The 25512-nt window shown below is 40.4% G+C and overlaps 1 protein-coding gene across 1 annotated transcript in view; it reads left to right on the forward strand.

Annotated features, from left to right (window-relative positions):
• ADARB2 (adenosine deaminase RNA specific B2 (inactive)) overlaps positions 1-25512 on the forward strand; it is a 318892-nt gene that overhangs the window by 194101 nt on the left and 99279 nt on the right. The window contains exons 2-3 of the mRNA XM_054060538.1: positions 6534-6620; positions 15138-16045. Of these exons, the coding sequence (XP_053916513.1) occupies positions 6534-6620; positions 15138-16045 (995 nt within the window). The remainder of the gene's footprint in view (positions 1-6533; positions 6621-15137; positions 16046-25512) is intronic.

Here is a 25512-nt window from a genome sequence, read left to right on the forward strand (position 1 = left end):
GTTCTCTGCAGTATCATGATACCATAAACCATTATTGCTATTTAATATAATGCCATTTCAGAGCTCTCATCTTGGATGGTGACCTTGTTTTGGAAATAATGAACAATAAGAGAGCAGAAAGGTAGTCTCTGCCCTAAGGAGATAAATAAATGATAAAATCAACAGGTAGATCTAGTTACAGCAGACCTCTGCACTTTGCAGTCCATAACTAACTTCCAGGCAAGGCACTGGGGCAGGTGCTTTTGCATGTGGGTGCTGCATCATTGCCCAGCTTCAGAGAAGACTTCATGGCTCTGGATTTGCACCTTTGACTTCTAACTCAAAGCACAACCTGCCTCATGCAGCTGAAAGCCTTCACCTGGAACTCTGACGATCCAAATGTTCCCTGTTTTTGTCTTCCTTTTGGTTATCAGACAAGTGAAAATGTGTTCTGATATTCTACATCTTCATTTCAGGTCCCTGCTGAAGCAGAGAGCAAAAAGAGTAGTACTGAATATTTTTTTTTTTCTTTTAAAAACCTAAACTTCTTAATCTGAATATTTCCTTATCTCTCTGCTTTTAAGAAAAAGGTTCCAGGCAAAAATCTTATTCAACTAGAAGGCATTTCTCTCAGCATATTCCCCTGCTACCTCCAAGAAAATCTTTCCTTACTGTTACTACCTGGGCCAGGGTGGAATATCACTGAAAACCAATTATAAAAAGTGTATCTTTAGTAACTATCCACCTCAGAGGCCACAGTCCCAGGGTTGCCAAATAACATGCAGATAGACAGAAAGTCCCACATATTTTAACTCCTTCATATCCTGCAGTACACAGGGATTTTTTTTTTCCCCTTTGGACTGCTCAGTTAGATGTGCTGCTCTGATTGCTTTGACTGATGGCTCTTAAGGGCTAATGATGTCTGCAAGACTTCACCTTCAGGGCTCCCAGTGTAGGAGTAAGAGAACTAAACACAAACCAAGGAGGAATGGGCATGTGTTAAAAGTGCCTTGGAAATGCAGGCTTGAATTTATCCTGTGCAATGCAAGGCACCAAATTGCAACTCCTGCACCAGGCACACAGCCATGTCAAAGCTGCTGCTGTGTCTTTACAGAGAAACATGAGCCCTCTGGAGGTTTGTGTATCCATGCTTAAACACCACAGTTAGAGGGGATGGACAGAGTCCTCCCAGGTGCACTGGTACCATGGTGGTCATTCACAGGCAGCCCAGCACAACTTTGGCAGACTGGGTATAAAAGAGGTTCACACAGAGCTTTCTGATTTGCCTGTGAAGTAAAAAACACTTGAGCCATGCAGCTGCAGCCCTGCATGCTTAGTAACTCATGACTCAAGGGCTGGTTCTCAAGTTCAGCTGTAAAGTTTAGCCCTGACACCAAGCAAGTAAATCTGTACCTGGAAACTGGCTGCTTAAACACAGTGATGCAGCATGGTGGCTGTACAAGCTATAATTTAGAAGGCTATGAGCCCTTCTCGGTAAGTGCTGTGGTTTAAAGACATTGCTGTTTTCACTACAAATTTGCCGTATTTTTCTTTTGTGTTAAGAATCTCCCCATCCTGTCAGTCACTGTCAGCCCAGCTCTGCACTGACTAAGATATGAGAAGAAAGATAATCATCTCCTAATGTGCAGGCTCTCTTCCCTCCCTATATGCCCCCCTTTCAAAATATGTCAAGGCTAACACAAATGTAAAAATGTAACTATTTGACTAACTGCAAATACTGCTTTAGAGAAATAATAATAAGATTTTTTTTTTCAAAAGGTTTTGTAGATGAGTTTACCTTATTGCATCAGATTTGGCCTTCCTGCATAATTTCATCCTGCATACTAACCAAATTAATTACTTAGGACTGGTTTATAATGTCTACATTGTATTTTTAAAATAATACTATTTTAAAACCTCTGACAAGTAAAGGAGTTTATGGTAATCAATTAGAATATGAGAATGAAACTAATTCAGCAAAATGTTGCTGATGCTGATCTGGCAAACCACTGGTAGCCATCTGTCTAATCCTTGTTTTCAGAAGTTTCATTTAAAAAAAAAAAATTATTAATAGTGCTCATTAGCTGCCAAGCAAAAGAGCATGTCACAAGCTTCTGCACAGAGATTAGCTAATATTAGCAAATACTACTCACTTTTTCAAGTCTGAGCTAGAACCTGCTGTATGATCTCAAAGCCAGAATGAGTTTTCCTACTGGTGTCCACAGGGATAGGAGAGACTATAAGGGATGGGACCAAGGACAGACGCAAAAACCTACAGATGTCAATTGTCTTCCTACAGCACCAGTGGCTCCTCAAACTCCTCGCTGGAAAGCCTCTTTCAGTGCTGCACTATCCTTACTGTTAGGAAGGTTTTTATAACGTCTAAAGTGAATTTTCCTTGGTGTAATTTAAGTCCATTACTTCTAGTTGTGTTAATGCACATGGAGTACAGTTTGCTTCTTTCTTCTGTGCAGCAGCTTTTTACGTATTTGAAGACTGCTGTTATGACTCCACTCACCCTACTCTTCTTAAAGCTAAACAATCTGTCCAACATGTGTAAGGTCTGATTTTTAAGTGTTGAGCTCCTGCCTTTCCTATTGCTTTTATTCAGGTGATTGAGTGTGAAAGAACTTAAGCACATTTAATGATGAAGCCATATTGTCTGGTGCCCTTTAATACCAATAGGTACGAATGCCATTTAGAGCTGTATATGTCTGTTCTTGTCTTCATAATAAAAGCATATTTACAGGACCTGTGACCTTCTGACTGCATCCACAGGGCAAGTGCAACTTCACAAAAAGTGCAGATTTTAGTGGAAACTTGTCTATCTTATATGTCAGACTTTGCTGAATCATTTGGGACTAAATATTTTTCTGGTTTTCATGCAAGGTAGATCCTGGCTGGTGGCTCATTAATTTGTCTAAATTATTTTTGTGGCTACTGTCAAAACAGTGTTCATGATGATTTTATAATTATTTATTTGCTGTTGTTGGAAAATATACATACTTAAGCAGGAATTCAAATCCTTTTCCTTTCCAAAACAGCGGACCGTGAGGTTTCTTCCCATATCGCACTTCTCATCAGGAGAAATGGTGATTTTTGTGCTTAGGGTAGTGCAGCAGAGCTCCACTTGGTGTCACTTGGAAAGAAGCTTTTCAAGTGCGTATGCTACAAAACATGATGCTATTGTCCCAAGTTAGTGTTCCAGCATGGCTAGAAATAAATCGTACTATACCTGCTTTTGTCTCTCAATTTCCTTTGCAAATACAGCTTCCTTTGTGTCCACATAGGCTCTCATGAAATTACTCCTTCATATCATCAGAGGCTTGTGGAATAATTGTAATGCAAGAAATAAGAGCTCCCTGTATTTGTATAAACGTAGGGGTACGTATTCTGCCTCTCTGGAGAAAAGAGTTTGGAAATGTCTTATTTTCTGCTATTAGACCCTCTCTCATAGCCTTGAAAAATAATTTCCTTAGACAATTACAGAAAACATATACAATTATGAAGTAAAAAGTAGCCACTCTAACTTTGAGCTCTCATTGCTTCTTAAAAAAAAAAGAAAATAAATCATAGAGTGAGAGAAAAGTGAGAGAAAAAGGGAGGCTTTAAAGGTATTTCTCTTTTTTTGTGGAACTGTATGACTTTCTCATATCCAGCCATTTCCTGTATTCTTATTTGTAAGATTTTATCAAACTGCTGGAAATAAGATTAATCATGATGGACATGAAAACATACAGGTGCTGTAAAATTTGAATACATAACTCTGCTCATCTTGTTATGAACTGGTAAACAAAATTGACACTGAGCGTCACCATTAACCATAAAACTGAAGTGGTATCCTATGGTATACGTGTGGTAGTCAGCAATAACATGCAAAAGATGGGCGTGCACAATCATACCAATAATTTTATATCTAGCCAGATTATTTTGCTGTAAACATGTTTGTTTAATTATCCTATCATCTCTTTTCCTTTCCTTCATAGGCTCAATAATTCATCTGTGCTACGTGCATACTACAGCTCTTCTCTTCTTACATTGCTCATTCAAAACCCCTTCTCTCCTCCTCCTTCCAGACACAGACTAAAACTTCCATTGCTCAAGCAATGGATTGAAATGTTAAATTATAATCTTTATTGTCTATATTTATTGAAGGATATCCTGCTATTAGGCCCTGACTGAGTTTGATTGACACGAACCCATCCATTGCTGCTCTAAGAGTGCAGTAAATTTTACAGGCTATCCTGTTTCTCTGCCACACAAAACAAAGGCACCAGCAAGGTCTTTGGGGACACGTTAGAAACAATAACAACAGAAGCTTAAGATGACAAAAGGGTTCCTTACGGCAAAAGGGAAAATAATTTGATATATCTAAAATCTATGTTGTAAATCTCAGCTATCGATTACAAAAAATCAGTTGGGGTGAAAGAGGAATCACAGAGTATTCCTTTACCTTATAATGGTATGGTATGGTATGGTATGGTATGGTATGGTATAGTATAGTATAGTATAGTATAGTATAGTATAGTATAGTATAGTATAGTATAGTATAGTATTAAACTACAGGGGTTGGCTTTTTGATGGGTGGCAACCTCAGCAAGAAAGTTTATGTCCTCATTGCTTGGTTAATAGATTAACTCTTTATGGGTAAGTGAGAATATTTTCTCAGCAAAGCAGCTTTAAATTTGTGTGTAACGTTCAATGTCTTGAGGGTTAGTTCTGAAGGCCTGGCAGCTGTCAGCAGTCAGGCACAGGCAGAGTACAGCTCAGCTCACTGCATCTCAGTATCCAGAGACAACCACCATTGCTGGTGGTGAAGCCAAGGACTGCCCTGGTCCTGCATCTATAATCTGAAGTGTTCCCTTTACTAAATGCAGCCTTTGAATTAGATTCCAAAAGCCTAAGCTCTTTTCACTTAGATAAAACAGTTGAGAAAGTCGGGAGTGAATAACAGCCTTTATCCTGATCACAACTCAGCAGCCTCACAAACACTGACATAGTGTCATACAGAGATACCATATTTCTCGGTGAGCAAAGCCTTAGCAAAAAGTGTCAAAGTATTCACCTAAGAAAATCTTTTGTCTAAAGCATTTATAAATAGCTTCATTCTTTCAATTCATAACATCACTACAATCCCTCAACGAAATTGCAATCCAAGGAGGCTAATTTGTGTGTTCTAATTATGTATTAGTCTGGGCTGGAAGGTTTCTGGACAGAAATAAGGGTTTATTCAGGCAATCTTTTATTCACTTACTGTATTTAATAAAGAGCAGTCAGCTTTTACTATGCTTTTTCCTAAGAGAGTTGAGCTATAGTGTCACCTACCTAAGTGCAACCATCAGCAGTCATTTTGGATGGATTCTGATAACAGTGTTTAATAACAGCAACTATTACTTGTGAATGTAGGAAGAACCAGGACAAAAAGCTAACAGATGTGCTGCTGAAAAAGTTTAAGAGCTCTTCAGCTCTTTCAGACCAGTGGTAGATTAGCAGCCAGGTAGTTTAAGGAAATTTACAGAAATGCTTTTCTCACTGAAAAAGAAAACCTCCACGGGAAATCTTTTTTTCCTGTGACATTTTAAAGAAAACATTCTTGATTTGTTTTGGATGCTTCTGCCACAGGATGAAAGCTCAGTATTGTTCATAATGTGCAAGATTCAGAGCATTTCCACCTAACAGAGACTTTCTAAGCAGAGAAGCACTTTAGGAAAGAAACTAGGTCTGTCAGAGCTATGAATCACCTTTGTAAGGTGTGTTTCTGTTTCTTCTGCTACCTAAAGCAGACTCCGTTAATTTTAGTTCCCAGCCAAGTGCCTATAGTTTTTCAGGAGGAATTCAGCCTAAACAAACCAAGCAACAAACTAAACAAACTAGTTAACAAACTAAATAACATACATATAATTAATGTATCCCTGTTTCTAGCCTTTGTGTCAACAGCAATTTTTCACTATGGATAAATCCTGAACCAAATTTTGAGTCAGAATCAGTTCTCATTTTGCTGACTCTGTCCTGGGGACTAATGCAGAGGCTGATTGTGGCACTGGAAGCAGATGTCTGTGTGATCTACTATGTGCAGGATAAACAGAAACTGCAGGTAGTTGGAACTGCCCTTAATATACATGTGAATAAGAAGGATTTAAAGTAACATTCCTATTGTTTGCCTGGTAGCTTCCTGTGCGCACAAGGTTTTCCAAAAATCAGATGAACAGCTTCTAGAATTGGAAGCAGTTGGAACATTTTGTGCCATCAGCACTTACACTTTCCCTGTGACTTACATCCCACATTCCCAGCTCTGCAGTGCTCAGGCAACATTCCCTGGAAGCATGGCCAAGAAGCACTACGCAGGGGGAGAAGCCAGGAGGGACCCATGTTTAGTATTTGCATGTGGCAGCATAAACACATTGCCGTTTAGTGAATTTTGGTGGTGGTGTTGAGTTAGGAAAAACAAAAGGGAAACAGCCATGCCGAGATGTTTCACCTGAGATAAAGTGTGGCTTAGATCACAAGGCATTGATAAAATACTGATTTTATATGTCTCTTCTGTTTTGTTCTAGAAAAAGTAAGCATACTGTCAACCTTTATAGCACCCTTCAAGTACCTGAGTCCTGGCGCAACCACCATGGAGGATGAAGACAATTTAAGTAAGCAATATCTTTTCTCTATAGACAAATGAATAATGAAGTTCAAAAATAAAAGCTCTACACTGTACCAACAATTGTGGAAAGGAAATGGATTTGCAATTATTGGCAGGCCATAAGCCCAGTCCTTATGTAAAATGCAAAATTCCCTGATGCTGAGTGCATACAGTCTCCAGCAAAAGAGGGGTTAATCTCAGCTCAGCTTTTCTCTCTTCTTTATGTTACCTTATTTTTACTTTTCTCATAGTCCCTAAAGAAAACAGGACAGTGTGTTGCTGTGTCTCCCTCCTGTCTCTCTTTCCTCAATTACAAAAGGACTTTTGCAAAAATAGAGGTTGCAGGATAGAGCCATCAACTTAAACTGTTTTCTGTTTTACTTCTGGGATATGACCTGGAGAACAAAAAGAAAACAAACAAAAAAAAAGAAAAAGAAATAAAGAAAGAAACTAAATCCAACTGAGAAGAGATGATTGACCAGGCTTAAATGAACTAGGTGTGATCCAAAAATTAGCCACTGGATTCTCTTGGGCCCTTCCATCTGAACAAAGTCACTGCCTGATACTGCCTGAACCTGTCACTGCAGAGGTGAAGGAAAGTGCTGCTGGGTTTGGAGGAGCTGTGAAGTCTTCAAAACGCCAAGAAGCCTGGAAGTGTGCAGTTAGTGCTGAATAACTCTCCCTAAGCCCTCCCGTATACCACCTAGAAGCAATGATCATGTGTTAATCGAGCCCTGCTTATTGTAACACATCTTGAATCATTAAAAAAAAAAAAAAAAAAAAAAAGGAACGGAATCTCCCTGAACTCTTTGACTTTTAGTATCACCTACCAGATGGGTTTCTTTTCCAGCCAGACACATGCTGATATGTTGCCCTATTAGAGCCAGTGGGTGGGAGGAATAGTTTTTTTCCCCTGTTGTTGCTAATCTGCCTTGGTTTGATCATAGTGTGGCACCAGAGGGAATAGCTGTTGAAGGAGTGAAGGAGCACAGCTTTCTGTTTTCTGCTGCTGAGTTTTGCATGAGCATTACAACATTCTGCTGCACAGGGACCTCCAGATTTTTACATATCTTAGCACAGGCAAAAAAAAAAGTCCTGAACATCCTTCAAAATTGGTCCCAGGGAGTCTACATTTTCAGGAAGAGGTATGAGAAGTACACACAGGAAACATATTATGCACATGATGATCTTGTGCAGGCACCTCCTGGGGAATGATTCCCAAATGTGCTACTTAGTTATTTTTAGGTAACGTAGGACGTTTGTAGAAGCCAAACACTGTAACACCATTTTCTTATTGCTGCTGTAATGCCAAGACCACTTCGTGTCTGCACGGGATTTAAAATAGCTGACACGGACAGAGTAAGCTGTGTTTTCTAAAAAAGAAATAGCAAATTTCACTGTTTTCAGAGACATCTTGCCTAGTCCTCTCCTGGGTCAAACTTACACTCCAGTGATAAAGATAGAAATTTTTTTTCTTGGCATATACCACACATGTTTAGGTGTTGAAAGAAAGAAAGAAAGAAAGAAAGAAAGAAAGAAAGAAAGAAAGAAAGAAAGAAAGAAAAAGATTCATTTACAACCAACCATGTTGCCATGTTTCAGTGTTTGCTTCCTATATAGTAGCGTAAATCCCACAAATTTCTATAGCACACCTGTACCTCTGTAGTAATTCAGCATTTTAAGGAACTTCAGTTATTTGCCCCTAAGAAGTAGAAGAATCTTCTGCTGTTTTAACAATTTAACAGCAGCCTAGGAGAACAGTAGCAAGGCAGAGAAGCGATTTTCTTATCCCTGTAGTTTTATGTTCACTGAGCTTCCTGTGAGAGTGCTGCTTCCCAGATTGCGCTGTATCAACAGGCAAAGTCCCACTAGCTGAAATGGATTCAAATCCCACTTCACATTCCATTTACAAAAAGACAGTGGTTTAACCCCAGTTGGCAGCTGAGCATCACACAGCCACTCACTCATTCTCCCCCCTCAGTGCAATGGGAGAAGACATTTAGAAAGGTAAAAATGAGTAAACTCGTGGGTTGAGATCAAAACAGTTTAATAATTGAAATAAAATAATAATTAATAATGATAGCAGACATAGATTGTAATCACAATAAGGATAACAGAGAGAGAAATAAAACCCAACAAAGGCAAGCGGTGCAGATTAAAACAGTTCCTCACCACTGGTAGCAGAGGATGGTTGCAACCCATGCCAGGTTAACTATTATATGCATTTTCAACTGGTGATCATTAGCATATAAGCAATACTATTGTGGTTTATGATCCATAAACTAATACTAGAAAAATGTATTTAAGGCTAGGCACCTTTAGAATGGCATTTTGGGTAAACTACAGTCTTTCATGAAGACCTTATCTTGAACGTGTTAGGAAAGGACCACTCTATTCATTCCCAGAAATCAAAGTTAGCTGAGAATGTAAGAAATGTCACACAGGTTTAGAAATACGGAGTTTAGCTCTGTACACTGTCTTCAACATTTGCTGTTAGTGATCTATTGAGAAGAAGAACATTTAAATGATTATTTTCCCCTTGGTATATCTTTCTAGTACCCGACAAGAAATATACTAAGCTTGAGTTTGCTGAATCAGAATGTTTCTAAAACACTGACAGACCTGTCTAGTCCTCTTTGGAGCCCAGTGATACTTCTGATTTCAACAACAGCCCGGAACAGAGAGTTTAGTGATTTAGTATGTTGTCAAAAAGTGCACCCTTTTATTGCTTCAAGCTTGCTGTCTCTGGTGTTTGGATTGCATGAAACAGTGAATAATAATTCCCTGCTCACTGCCTTCCTGCTTTTTCTGATATTACAGACCTTTGCCTGTCCCTGATCTTTAATTGTTCCATTCACACTATGCCACAGTATCAAGACAGACGATCACCAGATATCATTACTTGCAAACCTAGGGTGTACCTCCACCAGGAGCATTTGATTTCTGGGAATCTCATTGTGCAATGATGCCATATGCACAGACTTGATACAAGCACCCTTCTGCAGGCATACGCCTCTCCCTGGTGCCTGCTGAAGAAGCTGATGGTGATGGTCCCCAACATATGGATTTCAGCCACTGCAACAGTCTGGTTCAATGGACCCCATCCCTAGATTCAGTGTATTGAAGCACAGTCAGATATGAGCATGTTGGCCAAATTCCTCCTCGGGCAGCATGAGGCACCAGAGCTTCTGACTGCACAGTGTGAGGTACAACAGGGACCCTGCCTCTAAGATAACAGTGAATACCCCCTTTTGGTAGTTACAGCCCCAAGGAATCCCACACAAAACCAAGTCCCCTGGTTTTGTTCTGAAAATTGAGCTTATTGCGATCATTTGGATTTCTCCCATGTCTAAAGCTAAGCTATAGTCTGATCCTGTTTCAGCAAAGCATGTGCTTAGATCTGTTTCTGCTGCGGGCTGCCCACAATTTTTTTCTGCATGTACTTATTTGCTAATTTGGACAGAGAGCATTGGAGTCTAAGTATCATCTAAGTTGGGCTGTTAGGTCATTTGAATGATTTCCCTCACTGGCAAGAGCTGTACTAGATGTGTATGAATTTCACAGCTATTTCAGATAGTAAGGTGGACAGAGTATCTTCATTCTGCAACAGCTAAAGACAATGGCAATCACCTTTCACAGATTTTCCATCTTCACCTTAAGCAAAGTCCTGTACTTTTTTGAACTGATAGTGCTTCCCTTCACGGTGTACTGTTACACCCCAATAAAGTCTAACAATATTGTTTTAAACAGCTTGAACCCTGTGAGCTGGCAAGAAGGGTTCAGCAGCAGCAGAGAAATTGTGTCAGGTTTCCCTTAAGCAAATTTCTTTCCTGAACATCTAAAAATATATACTTGTGTGTTTTCATGTAAGAGAGGATAGAGTGATTTTGTTGTTAGCTACAAGTTTATTATTCTAAAGTCAAGAGTGCAAGCATAAAAAACCCAGCAGAAGAGTTCCCAATCCTCTGTTGTGGATTCAATGAGTGTATAAAAATGCTGCCTTCCTTGCAAGAGGAGGTTGCCCTACGTTGCATTTGATGTAGTAGCTGATCTTGGACAAAGATACCATGGCTCTGGCTCCTGGCTTCATACCTATTGCCTCCAATTTGAAATTTTTCGGTTCCAAGTATGCCAGGAATTATGGAGGTCATTCATCTAACCTCTACAGTCTATGTGATGTAGATGGATAGCAAAAACGTACTGTACATAAGCAGATCAAACAGGGGTTAGATATTAAAATGCAGTAAAATAAAAATAGCCTGTATTGTTGAAAATGCCTTGGGAGTAATCTATTGTTTATTAAGCATGTCTAAAGACAGTAACTTCTTGCGTCAGAGCTATCAGTTGAATCAGAAGTTTGCTATCTTACAAAGACTGCAAATTCTTTCTTTCAATATCATAGTTTTTCAATAATGTACTGCCTCTTGTAATTCAATATTAAATATACCAGTCAAAATGAAGATGCCACCTACCATCTCTCTATTCCTGTCTTCCCTGGAAGCTGGCTTGGCAGCAGGATAACCTTCAACAGGAACAATATTATCTCTTCAAATGTAGCGTGGAGTATCGGATGGCTAGTTCTGCAGAGCCCTTATGACCCAGAGATATAGGCAGTGTCATTATTAGTGATGCATTATAGTTCTGAAAAGCACTTGATGATGCAGGCTCTCTAGGTTAACTCTACTGTATATAATGACCAAAAGGAGCAAAATATGAAAGAGCAGACAGAAGACTGAGGAGTAGTGCATAAATAAATATATTTCACTAACTGCTTTCCTCTCTTCCATTCAAATACTGAAGCAAATACAAGACTGCAATGTCTCTTCTTGCTTCTGAATCTGCAATAATCAATGAATAAGGTTACCTGAGGAAATATTACAGTGCAGAAGTGTGAGGCTTTTTTAGAAAACTTGCACAATAAATTAGAAACTATTGCAAAAGAAATGCTAACATTTTTCTTCTTTTTTTTTTTTTTAACTCCCTTCCCTGACTATTTTATTATTCTTCAGCCTTTCATCATAGGAGAACTGTATTTTGTTATCTTTTTTTTTTTTCTTTTCCAAATGTAGAGGATGTGTTGTGGGAACTCAAGCGCAAAGACATTACAGGAAATAACAGGATTGAAAATTATCCACAGTTTTGCATTTTCCCTGTGTGCATCCTCTGACTTACCCCTCTCCTTTTAGCACTCTTCTTCTCTAAAATTGCTTGTGATTGTTCTATTACGGCTGCTTACAGTATTTATCTTACATAGTTTGCTGTTATTTGCCTGCTTTATCTGATTTTCACAATAGAAGTACATGTGCCACCATTAGAGAGGTAATCTTATGTCTGCTACACAGAGGTCTCATGAAAGACATATTTCAAAGACCTTCTATTTCAAAGATACCTGAGAGTATAAAGTAATTTCACATTGCCCAGCTGCTGCCAGGCATCACAAAAGTCCATCAGGTTCACAAACTTTCTCAGGTACTCACAGAATTTAGGCTGCCTCTGATTTACATGATGTGAAGAATTCTGGGCTGCTGCAGGTCTCACTGAGGTCTGTGAAGAACTGAGCTGTTTCCTGGCATTTCAGGATCAAGTTCTCTGGAATTCTGGTTGACTGTAAGGACACTTGCATGGATTTCCTTCATTGTGACTAGGCCAAGACATACCACAAAGGCAGACACATCATGATCACGCATATCCAATATTGTGCATGTATGCTTTGTGCCTGATCTCTAGAAGTTTTACACTTGCATCTCTGCATTTTTTTCACTGCATCAGTGCAAGCTCCCTGTTGGCCAAAACCTGGACTAGACAATTTGATAGACTGAGTTTAAGACAGACAAGTGATGTTTATTTGGTGTTGTCCTGTTTTTAGTTAATCACTATGTTAGTGAGAGTGATTAAGGTAAGATGCTGAGATCACACATTCCTGTTCACAATACGTGGTTCTCTGACTGTGAAAGAAAAAACAGCTGGAAAAAGAAAATATGAATTATAAATACAAATAACCCCTTGAGTTTTCCTATTCAGTGATGTGTAATCAATACAAATTCTTTTTCAAACCCGAATAGAGTGTGAAGCAAGAGCTATCTTTCTTTTCATGGTTCCTGACTACAATATCATTATGTACCATAATTGGCTCTGTAAAAACCGATTAGGTAAGATGAGAGAGGAGGTATGAAATATAGAACCAAACCTGCTTCCTGCTAAGAAGTATGTCTGGGTCAAAATATTTCACCTTTATTTTTTTAAAAAAACATGCAATCAAGGAGGCATATTCTGAGTAGGATGGAAACAGGAGAAATGGTTGCAGTGGAAAATGGCTGGCCAGAGCCACTGGCAGAGAAAATAGAGGAAAGTTAAAGTCTGCATCATCTCCTTTGCCTTCAGATCAGAGCTTCCATAAATAGTTGTGAATGCAATGAGAAAGGACCACATTATCCTTGTGTCTTAGTTAACCTGACCTTTTAAATGTCTTCTTTCCAGAGAGGCTGGTTTAATGATGTTACATTTTCTGTGGCTGAATGCCACATGATGAAACTTTTCTTTTTCTATTATGTGTTTCTTTTTCTTTCCTTCCTCACCTGTCTTCGTTCTCTCCTCTTAGCTTCAGAAAGTAAAAATTAACTAGTCACTAAGACCTTAATTTGTCAGTTTGTGTTCTGCCTCAGAAAAGCACTGCAGCAGAAGCTCTGCAAGCAACATTGGTGAGACACAGACACAGGCTCAAAGCTCACTGTGTGTAGAAGAGTTTTCAGGAAAGGGAGCCGAAAAACTCAGTCCTGTGAATGGACTCCCACACATGCAATCGAGCCATAATTTTTACTCTTGTCCAAGCAGTGAGCTGCTTTCTGTAGGAAAACTTGCATGAACGCAGACTTATTGTTCCAATGGAAAAAAAAGCCTTTTGATGTTCAATACAAATGCAACTCATCAGGTTATAAAAGGAGGATTTTAATAATGATGTTTGGTTCCACGTAATTTTCTGCAGGCTCCTTTCTCAGCCCAGCTTTATATTGGGCTGCAGCAAAGGCATATCACTCCAGAGGAACCTGTTAACATGTAGCTTACAGCTTACCCCTTGCATCCTTGCAAGCAGCTTGTACATCAGGGTAGAAAGGAAACCAAATACGGGCACAGGCCCACAGAAAGTGGGTTGACCATTCTCACTCCACTAAGGACCACAGGGACCTTCTCTGTACATGGGATTCACGCAGTCTGCACAGGTGGCGTGCTTGTGTCTGACAATAGCAAACCATAGGAAAGGTTTCAAGCTCTGTGCTGGCTGGAATACAGCTGGGAGCCAGGCAGGGCTCTGCTCAGAAACAGATCAGGTGCATTGCTCCAGGGATGGATTGCTTCATGGGTTGGTTACGCTCATGTTTACTTCCTCAACTTGTCTCTGCCCCAAGCAAGACACAGGAGGACAGGAGGATGCATCAGAAATGCAGTACATTTAAACAAATTCATCAGAAGTGACAAAAATGTTATAGGATGCTTACTTAGACAGCAGCACATTTTCTGTCCCGTTCAGGACGTCAGTGAGATGAATCTCTGTTCTCAGTCATTCATCTGCTGTAGCAAAGAGCATTGCCTCACGGCGTGGGCATTGCAAAAGCATAGTTCAGAGCAATGTGTGATTCATTGGCTCAACAACAACAAAGTGCTCCCTCCATAGCTCCCCACTGTCACTTCATTCCCTTCCTGGCGCTCCTGGCAGTCGCTCTCTCCCATTGCTGCTCTTTGACATAGATCATTCTTTACATCAGTAATTAATCCTGTCATGATGCTCTGGCTTTTTCTCTTCTCATTTCGATTTATGCAGAATTTTTGCAATATTAGTTGTTGCTGATGCAGGGGCTAAGAGTATCTGCAACTGAATTTGACAGAAAGATTCTCACTTACTAAACTGAAATCTGAGTCCAGACCAAATTATTGTTTCAAATGCTAGGAAGTTCAGTCAGATTGTTTCTTAGGCTGGATTGGTGATGTTATAAACAAAAGGGCCTATGGTATGAGTAGAGCTGGTCATTTTATTCATTGCAAATAAATTATTCAATGCATTAGCCCATTTCTTTGTTTGTGAATCATTTGTGAATCATTTCTGATTTCTAATAATGTGTTCATAAACGTTCACCTATATGGATTATAGAACAAATCTCAGCCTAAGGGAACTTTGCAAATTATTCACTTTTTACTAGTAATTATGCAGTGTGAATGCAGTAGTTCATTTAAGTTACATGGCATCAGTTATGCTTCATCTTTGAATGATGTAACCTTTTATATAAAACAAGAAGCTAGTGACTAATAGAAATAGAATGCAGTGACAAGTAAACATTCAGGATATGCAGAAAATCTGTGCTATAAATAATAAACCTAAAGTATTTGAGGAAAAGCCTCAAAAAGGGCTGAGCAAGGATATCTATCATGAACATTTTTTTTTTCTTTTCTGGGTATTCTACCAGCCCTAGGCATAATGTCAGCTACCGTGATGACAACTGTAATGTGAGTTTTTTCCTCTCTTTGCTGACAGGTACCAGCAGTGCAGAAGTTAAGGAAAATCGAAATATTGGCAACCTGGAGGATCATCCAATATCCTCTAATGAGAGGGCAAGAGGGGGAACACCTAGCAGTAAGAGAAAAAGACCCTTAGAGGAAGGCAATAATGGCCATTTCTGCAAACTCCAACTCATCTGGAAGAAAGTCTCGTGGTCAGTGACACCAAAGAATGCTCTGGTTCAGCTACATGAACTTAAACCGGGTTTACAATATAAAATGGTTTCCCAGACAGGTCCAGTGCATGCTCCAGTCTTTGCTGTTGCTGTGGAAGTAAATGGACTTACATTTGAAGGCACAGGGCCCACGAAAAAGAAAGCCAAAATGCGCGCTGCAGAGCTAGCTCTGAAGTCATTTGTTCAGTTCCCCAATGCCTGCCAAGCCCACTTTGCCATGGGGAACTGTGTCAACCCATGCACAGACTTTACTTCTGATCAGGCAGACTTTCCAGATACTCTGTTCAAGGAGTTCGAACCTTCTACCCACAGCGAGGACTTTTCAGTCTATAACCCCGTTAATAACGAATTCCTTTCCACTGCTTATCGACATGGGCGCTTACTCTGCCATACGCTGGACTTAATGGGCCACGGTAAACAAAACAAGCACAAGATGGTATCCAAAGCGGAGAGTGAGAAGAACCCAGTGGTGCTGCTAAATGAGCTGCGGTCAGGCCTGCGGTACGTCTGCCTGTCAGAGACTGTGGAGAAGCAACACATCAAGAGTTTTGTGATGGCAGTGCGAGTGGATGGGAGAACATTTGAAGGCTCAGGACGTAGCAAGAAGCTGGCCAAGGGTCAAGCAGCACAGGCAGCTCTGCAGGCCCTTTTTAATATTCGGCTGCCCAGCCACATTCCCAGCAGGAGTAAATGTCACCATTTGCCACAGGTGAGAGCTCCTGGGTAGCCACCACTGTGCTGGAGGAACTCTTTCAATTAGTGGAATCAGTATTACTGTAGCTGTTGTTGTTCCAACAGATGGTTCCTCTTATGTCATAGCAAGTGCCATGCCACAAAATACCTCTTTTCTCGTAGGAAGAGCCAGATGCCACAGGCAAAATCTTGAAAATCGTATCCTGAAACTGTTGAATACGATTTGCAGCCCTTGCCATAGGAGGCATAGCTGAGAGGGCAAAGTCTAGGGGGAAATAGAGAATGAGAACATTGACACAGGCAGAAAAATCAGGTTATTGTGTGGTACTGCATCTTTCTTGACAGAAAAGAGACCAAAACCAAAGAGATGTCCCATACCTTCCTTTTAGAGTAAATTTTTTATGAGGGCGGTGGCATTCAGAGGAGCAAGCAATGACAAGGAGCATACCCATGTCAGAGCAAAGTCTAAACAATTCTGCCACTAGAAAAGTTAAGAGCTTTTACTTATTGTAGGCTTACTTTTTGGAGTTGTTCTGTTTTGTTTTGTTTTCAAATTGCTTTCAATGGCACAAGGGATAGTGAAAGCACTGAAGTTTTCCTGTAACTAATGTAGACATTATTGTTGTATTCATACAGAAAATATATATCTGAAGTACATTCTTAGCACATCAAAATTTCATAGTCGGTCACATGTGAAAGGCCATCTTAGCATTACTCAGACCTGTGTCAATTTTATAAGTTAAAAGGAAGCCAGGATTTGCAGACACTGGGAAGCAGTATATGGGTTGATTTGTTTGTGCTGTCATAAAACATTTGATCCACCAACACCAGGAGGTGATCTACTGCTACAAAGCTCCCTCTATGAAGGGAACTGTTAATGTACAGGATTTAATGCAAAGCACTGGGAGCGCTAAGAGTCACTCTGTTGCTGGCTTGCTGCGAGACCCTAGGCAAGTCATTTAAATCCAATATGCTTGTAATAAAAATGAGCATGTTATATGAAAGAACACTTTGAGATCCTTAAGTAGTGTGTAAATGCAAATTATAAGTAGCAGTTCTCATTACTGTTAGTAAAGATGTTCATTAGCTGTTCAAAGAGTAAGGTAGAGGATTAGTTCTTTAGGTGATGTGATTGCCTGCAGAACCCAGGTATTGTATTTGGTGACCAAGCAGTTTCCTTCCTATGTTTCCAAAAAGGAAACATGAGAAATGCAAGAAATTCTAAAATACCTCATAATCCTTTACCTCTTCCTTTTAATTCTAGTTTGTAAACTCCATGAACCAGAGGGGTAATAACATAATTTAATAATAGCTGCGATCTTCACAGAGTGTTGCAGGCATTTTGGAAGCCTTTGCCAACCTGGCAGTTCCATCCTCCGAGTACTCCTCTGAAGTACAGATGAGTTTTAAATGAGAAATCCATGCTGTTTCCTGCTCTAATTAATTCTGGTAAATCTCGTTTATTTTGATGAACATGCATATCTTTCCCCATGGAAACCTGGCAATTGGATATACAGAGGAATCCCTTGTCCTGTTCTACTGGCTGCTTTGCTGCCCCCGGTGGTTTTTTTGGGTAGGTCAGCAGGTAAATACCATGCATTCGTCAAGTAATGGTTTGTCATGTTCTGAAACAGTGCCACAAGTGCTCTCCGAAATATTCCCTTGTTGCTTGGCTTCATGATTGTCTTTTACATGAATATCATGTCTTACCTGGGTCCCAAGTTGTTAACTAGGCAACAAATTCTTCTGTGTATCTTCCCTTTTTTTTGTGGCCTTCTCTCCTTTCTGTAGACTTCTGCCCTCCTTATCTTCTTCTTCTTACTGTTCTGGAAGTATAAATGTCAGTGGAAGGGTGTCACTGAACTTTCTCTGTCAGTATTTTTTGAATGGTTATGTATTGTCCAACTAAAAGGTTACTAGGGCACTTTTAATGCCAGCATTCAGCACACTAATTGAGAGGTAAGTCTTAACACTGATTTCTGCTGACCTCTGTGCAAACTGCTCTCATCAATAGACATTGCAGTCATGGTACAAAATCCGTATTTGTTTTACTCACTGAAGTCATAACCCAACATACATTGAAACCAACTGACGTATTTCCACTGACTTCAACTGGGCTATAGCTTAAGTATTAAATGCTTCTGGATTTTTACTGGTTCTTGCTGTGTTATGTTGTATCTCATCAAGTGACGGTCTTCAATCACTGCTTCAGTAAGCCCATCTGGCTGTTTGGTCAGTCAAAGCGATAGTAATCGTATTGGGGAGCATATAGTTCTCATTGTGCTGTGCTCAGAGTCAGAAGCTCCAAAAGTTGTTTCAGCTCCTTCTTGTCTCCCTGATTGTCTGTGAACCACATTTTCAAGGACACATTTCAAGTCATGTTTTCAAAGCTATTCCTGCTTAGTAGTCTCAAGTTTTTTGTCCAGAACTGTTTAAAAGCAGGAGAGCACCCTGAAACCAAAACAGCTTAGAGATAGAATTTGAAATATCAGGGGCTTTTTAATTTCTTCACACAATAATGAATGAACCATCCACTTTTTTTAATGTACTTCATTGTATTTGTTAAGATATCAGATAGCTAACTCACTGATAGTAGGGACAGGCAAATGAGATCACTTGTAACAGTTTCACCTATATTTTGAATATTTTGTGGATTCCAGGAGTATGTTTATAACTGTCATTGCTCTTTACAAAGAGTATTTGAGCTTTGCATGTCTCTGTTCCTGTTTCCCTTGCTGTTGTCAGTAGTGTTAGGTAGGCCAGAATTTGGTTTTTCCTGATTACTGGAAATAGGAAAAGCCAAAAGTCTGGTAATATTGGCGGTCTAGTTGTGCTGAACTTACTGATTTCACAGTGTCCACGAGAGTGTCAAAAAAGTTCAGACATCGTTATGAGCTGGGCTTCCTGACCACTGACATTTCTGCCTTGCTCATCAGGTCTCCTAAGGGACCTCGCGTTCCTCAGCCTGGCCCTCGGGCATGCCCTCAGACTGACAGTCGCTTTTTCTGCTGACCAAGAGAGATTCAATGTAAAATGTCAAAAGAGGCACCATGTCTTCCAGACTGTCCTGGGAGGTGCAGCAATACAGGAGGCTTCCTGAACTGCCTGGAAATGCAGAGCATAGGTGTAAAGTACCATAGCCTTGATCTCTTTCGATTTGGGCAAAACAAAGAGAGAGCAAAGAATAGCAAAGCCAGAAATAGATGAATTCTTTGGGGCAGTTGCAGTCCACATTACTTCTTCAGGTACCTTTCCTGCCCCTCACCTACCAGTTCTGAAAATCCACCGTGAAATTATAAGCACCTCACAATACTGGTGCTTTCTTAAAAGAACATCACTGCGCCTTTGATTTTCACTCTTGTGATTATTCTGCAGTGCATTTGTACTGACTGCAAAATTATACCAATAAAAAATAAACAAAAGCACATCACACTTTACACCAGGACAAAGTTTTAGTATCGTAATTTAAAGCCAAAATAATTGGAATTTTGGCTTCTTTACAGCCCTCAGCTCTCCGTTCCCTGATACATCTCTGTGCTTCTCATACAGGTGCAATAGTGGCTGGGGCGGCTGAGCTTTTGCCGATGTATAGAGTGTATAGGAGGTAGCTAAGACAGTCCAAGAACCAGCTGAAATGGTCACACCATTTGTCCATCAAACTGCCAGCTACTGTGCTTCCTCAAACCAAATATCTTATCTATGCTATGCCACTGAAGTACAAGTTAAATACTATTGATGGTCTGAGGCTGGGCACACCACGTTGATTAGAGTAGCCGAAATAGGAGCCTGGATATCTGCTAAACTAGCGGCAGGGATAAAGTGAGTCTGGAGAATAGAAATTACAACACAATACGCTGCACCTTCTCTAAGTAGCTAAGTATTGCCCCTTGTTTCCTAGTATACTTGGTCTGAACTCATATTGTCCATCTAATAATATGCGATTTCTTTGATTATCAGCTTTTATGGAAGCCTGACAATTGTTTCTCCCCACCTTGGGAGCTAATTTTCTTCTAAACCAAAATAGGAGACAACAACAAGGAGTGCTAACTCTGCCAGCCCTAAGGAGTCTGTACAGGTAGAAATCCATCCACACACTCTCAGACTTTCCAAGTGCGCTGTGCTCATTTCAAGAGAACAAGGTGACCTCAGCTGCATCTGACCAGTTCACAGATTGTTTTTCTAATCTTATAGTCTTCCTAATCTATCTCTCTCAGTCTAAACAGCATACTTGCTGCTGTAGAGAAAACCAAATAATTAATATTGCTGTAACAAATTAGTAATAGAGGGGTGCTTGAATTTCAAATGGACCTGAATTAAAAAAAAGAATAGGTGTGAAAATCGCATTCACTCCACTTTGAAATGACTTAACGCTGCTGTTGCTGGTTCACATTCAGAGACTCCAGAGCAGAAGTTAATTTATTTATTTAAATAAAACAGAGGGGTTTATTTTTTTTTCCCCTTTGGCAAATAAAGCTAACCATTTCAATCCAGTTAAATGCCCTATTTGCCAAAAAACCTCATTTGCAGACAAAAGCAACCTCAGTGTCCTCACTGCAATGATTCTTTAGCCCAACCAGGTCAAGGATTCCTGAAGCTAACTTCAGTGTCACTTTGATGAGCAGTGTCATTGCAAGAACAACCACCATGTCGGGGAAAGCCTCGTACTCCACTCCTCTCATCCACTTCCCCCCAGAAACCTGTTTCTCTGTGAGGTAGAACACATTTTCATGCTTCCTTCACTTTATTTCTCTCACTATCCTCATTTGGCATACTCCTGGCAGTGATGCCCTCTCACCTGTGTCACAATTAAGCTGAGGCTGGGGATGGCAATGGTAGGTTTCACTCCAGTGTGAAGAGGGACAGCACACTGAGCTGGCATTGAGCTTGGAGAAGCTGTTGCAGCATGTTTCTGTGAGGTGCTCTGTCTGGTCAAGTGACAAGGGACATTTTTTATACCCTTCTTTGTCTTCTTCTGCACAACGAGAAGCAGCTGTTAGGTATGTGTGTAACTTCTGATGGTGAGATGCAAGAAAGGGAAGAGCTAGGAACTGAAGAATTGCCTCTGCAATACAAATAATGTTTGCTTTCCAGCCATCTATTTCTTACTCTGTAGGTGAGGAAAGATGGTTTTTTTTATAATCAGAGCAACAGGCAGTCAAGACATTTATAGGATTACAGTTTCTTAAGCAAAACAATGTCAAAAGAACCAATTCAGAAACACAGCATTAGTGCACTGGATGCTGTTACTATTATCCTGGCTGCTAATAAGATTGCAGTCACTCCTAGGCTCGCAATTGAGGAACCAGCACTACCCCCTCACCCTTCCTATCAGCCTAACATAAAAGATTATTATTGCCCCAGAGAGATTACAGTTTGAGTCTTAGATGAAGAAATTATCATGTTTCAATGCATATAATCCGTGCGAGATCAAAGCAATATGCAGAAGGGCTACCTACATGGAATCACAGGAAACAAATTAATAGGGTAGAAAGGACTCTGGTCACTTGATCTCATAGCATCAGCACATACGTGTAGATACACTAAGGGGTTTGCATATGAAAACCAGCCATCACTGCAAAATAACATATTACTTTGCATTGGCCGGGATACAGCAACACTGCAGCTATCTGCTGTAGGAAACAGTGTCTGAGTTGGCATATCTATCTCCACCCTCCATAATGGCCTCTTTTGCTCCTGAGTTGTAACTCCCAGCTCTCTCCTGGCCATAGCATCCCAAAAGATTCCCTTGCACTTGCCTTTAAGTCTTATGTGATACAGAGCATTCTCAGAGCTTTCAGAGCATTAGGTATGCTAAACCTAGCTCTTCTCTCCTAACGGAGGTGTTAAAGTCTAAATATACCACTCACCTAATTAATAATACTTAAGAGAGCTGTAATAATGGTGATAATTAGCTAATGAATGGTGAATCTTAATTTACAGAAGTGAAAAAAATAATTTTAATATCTTCAAGGAAGAAGTCTTTAAGGCTGAAAGGCATTTTTCTCAAGCATATAAACACTGTTGTAATTTAGATTGATAAGCAACCCAAAACCCTTCTTCCTCTGGAAAAAAAAGGAAAAATAAAATTACGTAATTTTTCTTTATAAAAGGATTCTCTCCTGGGTTGAAAACTGGTTGGATGGCCGGGCCCAGAGAGTGGTGGTAAATGGAGTTAACTCCAGCTGGAGGCCAGTTACAAGTAGGGTTCCTTATGGCTCAGTATTGGGTCCAGGCCCTGTTCAATGTCTTTATCAATGACCTGCATGAAGGCATTGAGTACACCCTCAGCAAGTCTGCAGATGACACTCAGCTGGGTGAAAGTGTGGATCCGATGGGGGGTAGGGAGGCTCTGCAAAGGGATCTGAACAGGCTGGACCGCTGGGCCGAGGCCAATGACATGAGGTTCAACAAGGCCAAATGCCGGGTCCTGCACTTGGGGCACAACAACCCTATGCAGTACTACAGACTAGGAGAAGTCTGGCTAGAAAGCTGCCTAGAGGAGAAGGACCCGAGGGTGTTGGTTGATAGCCGACTGAACATGAGCCAGCAGTGTGCCCAGGTGGCCAAGAAGGCCAATGGCATCTTGGCTTGTATCAGAAACGGCGTGACCAGCAGGTCCAGGGAGGTGATTCTCCCTCTGTACTCGGCACTGGTGAGACCGCACCTTGAGTACTGTGTTCGGTTCTGGGCCCCTCACCACAAGAAGGATGTTGAGGCTCTGGAGTGTGTCCAGAGAAGAGCAATGAAGCTGGTGAAGGGGCTGGAGAACAAGTCTTATGAGGAGCGGCTGGGAGAGCTGGGGTTGTTTAGCCTGGAGAAGAAGAGGCTGAGGGGAGACCTTATTGCTCTCTACAACTACCTGAAAGGAGGTTGTGGAGAGGAGGGAGCCGGCCTCTTCTCCCAAGTGACAGGGGACAGGACAAGGGGGAATGGCTTCAAGCTGTGCCAGGGGAAGTTCAGGCTGGACATGAGGAAGAAATTTTTCACAGAAAGGTTCATCGGGCACTGGAATAGGCTGTCCAGGGCGGTGGTCGAGTCACCTTCCCTGGAGGTGTTTAAGGGATGGGTGGACAAGGTGCTGAGGGGCATGGTTTAGGGAGTGTCAGGAATGGTTGGACTCGACCCAGTGGGTCCCTTCCAACCTAGTGATTCTATGATTCTATGGTTCCACCATGATTACAGTGTATTTAGAGTGGGGTGAATCTGATTTAGCTGGCTGCTGGCAGCTCTTTTAGGGTTTTTTGCAAATACTTCATGCCATCCATAAGTTCACAGAATCAGCACTTGATTTCTTCCCTTCAGAGCCTAAATTGATTATTAAATGTGGCTAGTGAGACACAACATGACTCTACTGACTACTGCTATTTGCCACGATGAACCAGCCTTCCCTTTCTGGGAAGCTGGTGGTGTGGATCTGATTTGTGAAGAATTAGTATTTGTGCTACCCATTATGGCGAAACAGTTTGTGCAGAATGATTAGGGCTCCAGCAACAAGCAGAGATAGTTAGTACATGAAAGCTGAATCCCAGTCTAGTGTCATCCACACATAAAATTTCCCTCTAAACCAGACACTCTTGCAGCTGTCAGAGTTGCCTTTGTTGCTATCTGGCTTTGTAAGTGAGCTAGGGACACTTCAAAAAGCTCCCGGCAAACTGGACCTCGTTAAAGCTCCCGCTTCATCCTGGACTTGCATCCTGACATTGTTTATGATGCTTCATTATTATCTACTTAATACAAGCCATGATCATTCTGCTCCAATAAATGGAGCTGTAAAACAAGTGCCTGGAGTGAATTTTTATTTGGTCGAGTTCCACGCAAAGCCTTCTCTGTTCGACCTGGAGTGTTACAGTCATGCCAAAACCACACTCTTTATCTGTAGTCACATCTAGGAAACCTTAATTATTCAAACAGATTTTTTCCCTCTGTGGACAGAGTATTAGAAGCAGGCTCCTGCCATTTATTTTATGATGACTACCTCCCTCTTGTGGTCTTTGTGCCAACCGTGTGGCAGGCGGATCATCGCCGTGCGAGAGGAAGATTAATGACACAAAATGCCAGCACACCTTGGGAAGGCAGAAGCTCAGAGCCTGTAGTGTCCCCAGTGATGCTGCTGAGAAGCCCAGTGTTACATGCAGCAGAGGGACCGCTCCCTTCCTGCTGAATAACACGAAACATCTTTGTCCGTTTTATTTCATTGCATCCATTAGCCTTTAAATAGCACATTTGTACAGTGGTTTTAGAGAAAAACATTTCTCCTGCCAGTTTATCTGAGCTAAACTGTTCATGCACACTGCAATGTGAAAGGATTATATACGTGCACACACACACACACACACACACACACACACACACACACACGAAATAGTATGTATGTCATAAAATTCAATTTTAGGGCCTAATCTTAGAATTGTCAAAAATTAATGGACAGAGCAGAGTTTAGCTGTGTTATAATGGATGTAAAATGTGATTTATATGTTTAGACATTTATACAGCCAAACAAAACTAGAGAATTGGCTCATGTTCCTTGAAGGAATAAAAAACATTTTTATTCATTCAGTACTTTATGTGAACATCTTACATGTGAATTTGGATCTCTAACAGGAGGAAAATTTATAACAGCAAGTGTTTTTTTCTTTTTTCATGTGCATGGTGTGAACTTTTGTTGAGATAAAATATTTTTGCAAACTCATGAGAAATAAAAGCGGGCTATAAATATGCATATCCACTGATAAAGTGGGTAAATTAGCCATCTCCTTTCATTATAAAGTTTTTTTTAAATGAAAATAATCAATATTTTCTATGTCTCATGATACCCATCAGCTTCTTAGACTGAATTCTGAGACCCTTAAAATAAAAATACATCTATAAACCTTTCCTCCTTTTCCTTCAATGATTCAATATTGTCTCTAGACAAATTTATATTGCTTTCTCATCCTTCCTAGTTTTCTAATTGATAAGTAAGAATTTGCTTCCCAGCAAGCTAACCATTATTTCCTATTTGTGTTCCAAACTGAAGTAGACATTTGATTTAAAAGCACGTTAGCGTGATTGCTTTTAGCCTACTTGTTATCACATCTACTGCAGACACCAGCAACATAATCAGACCTGAATTCAGACAATGGTATCTTAAAATCACTGCTGCACTGAGATGTCACACAAATGAGCCCATTCTACTGAAGCCACGCTGATTTGCTATATAAATTCCTTGTGTGCAGTTTCTTCTCACTCTCTTTGTCCAGTTCAACTTTAAAAACTAAAGGTGGAAAAGGAACATTCCTTGAACATACTCAAGTGAAAAAAAATTAACATATTTTGGGTTATTCAGAGAAACAGCCTCAACTTCCCATGATTTCTAGATTCTTCTGTTCACGTCACTTTATTGTTGAGTTCCTGGTTTAGGCCATCTTCTATGAACTGGGGACTGTTACAAAAATAATTACAACCAACTCCTTTCCCTCCTATGTGGGTCATTGCTTTATTAGA

This window comes from Cuculus canorus, chromosome 2, assembly GCF_017976375.1.
Source record: "Cuculus canorus isolate bCucCan1 chromosome 2, bCucCan1.pri, whole genome shotgun sequence".
Lineage (NCBI taxonomy): Eukaryota > Metazoa > Chordata > Aves > Cuculiformes > Cuculidae > Cuculus > Cuculus canorus.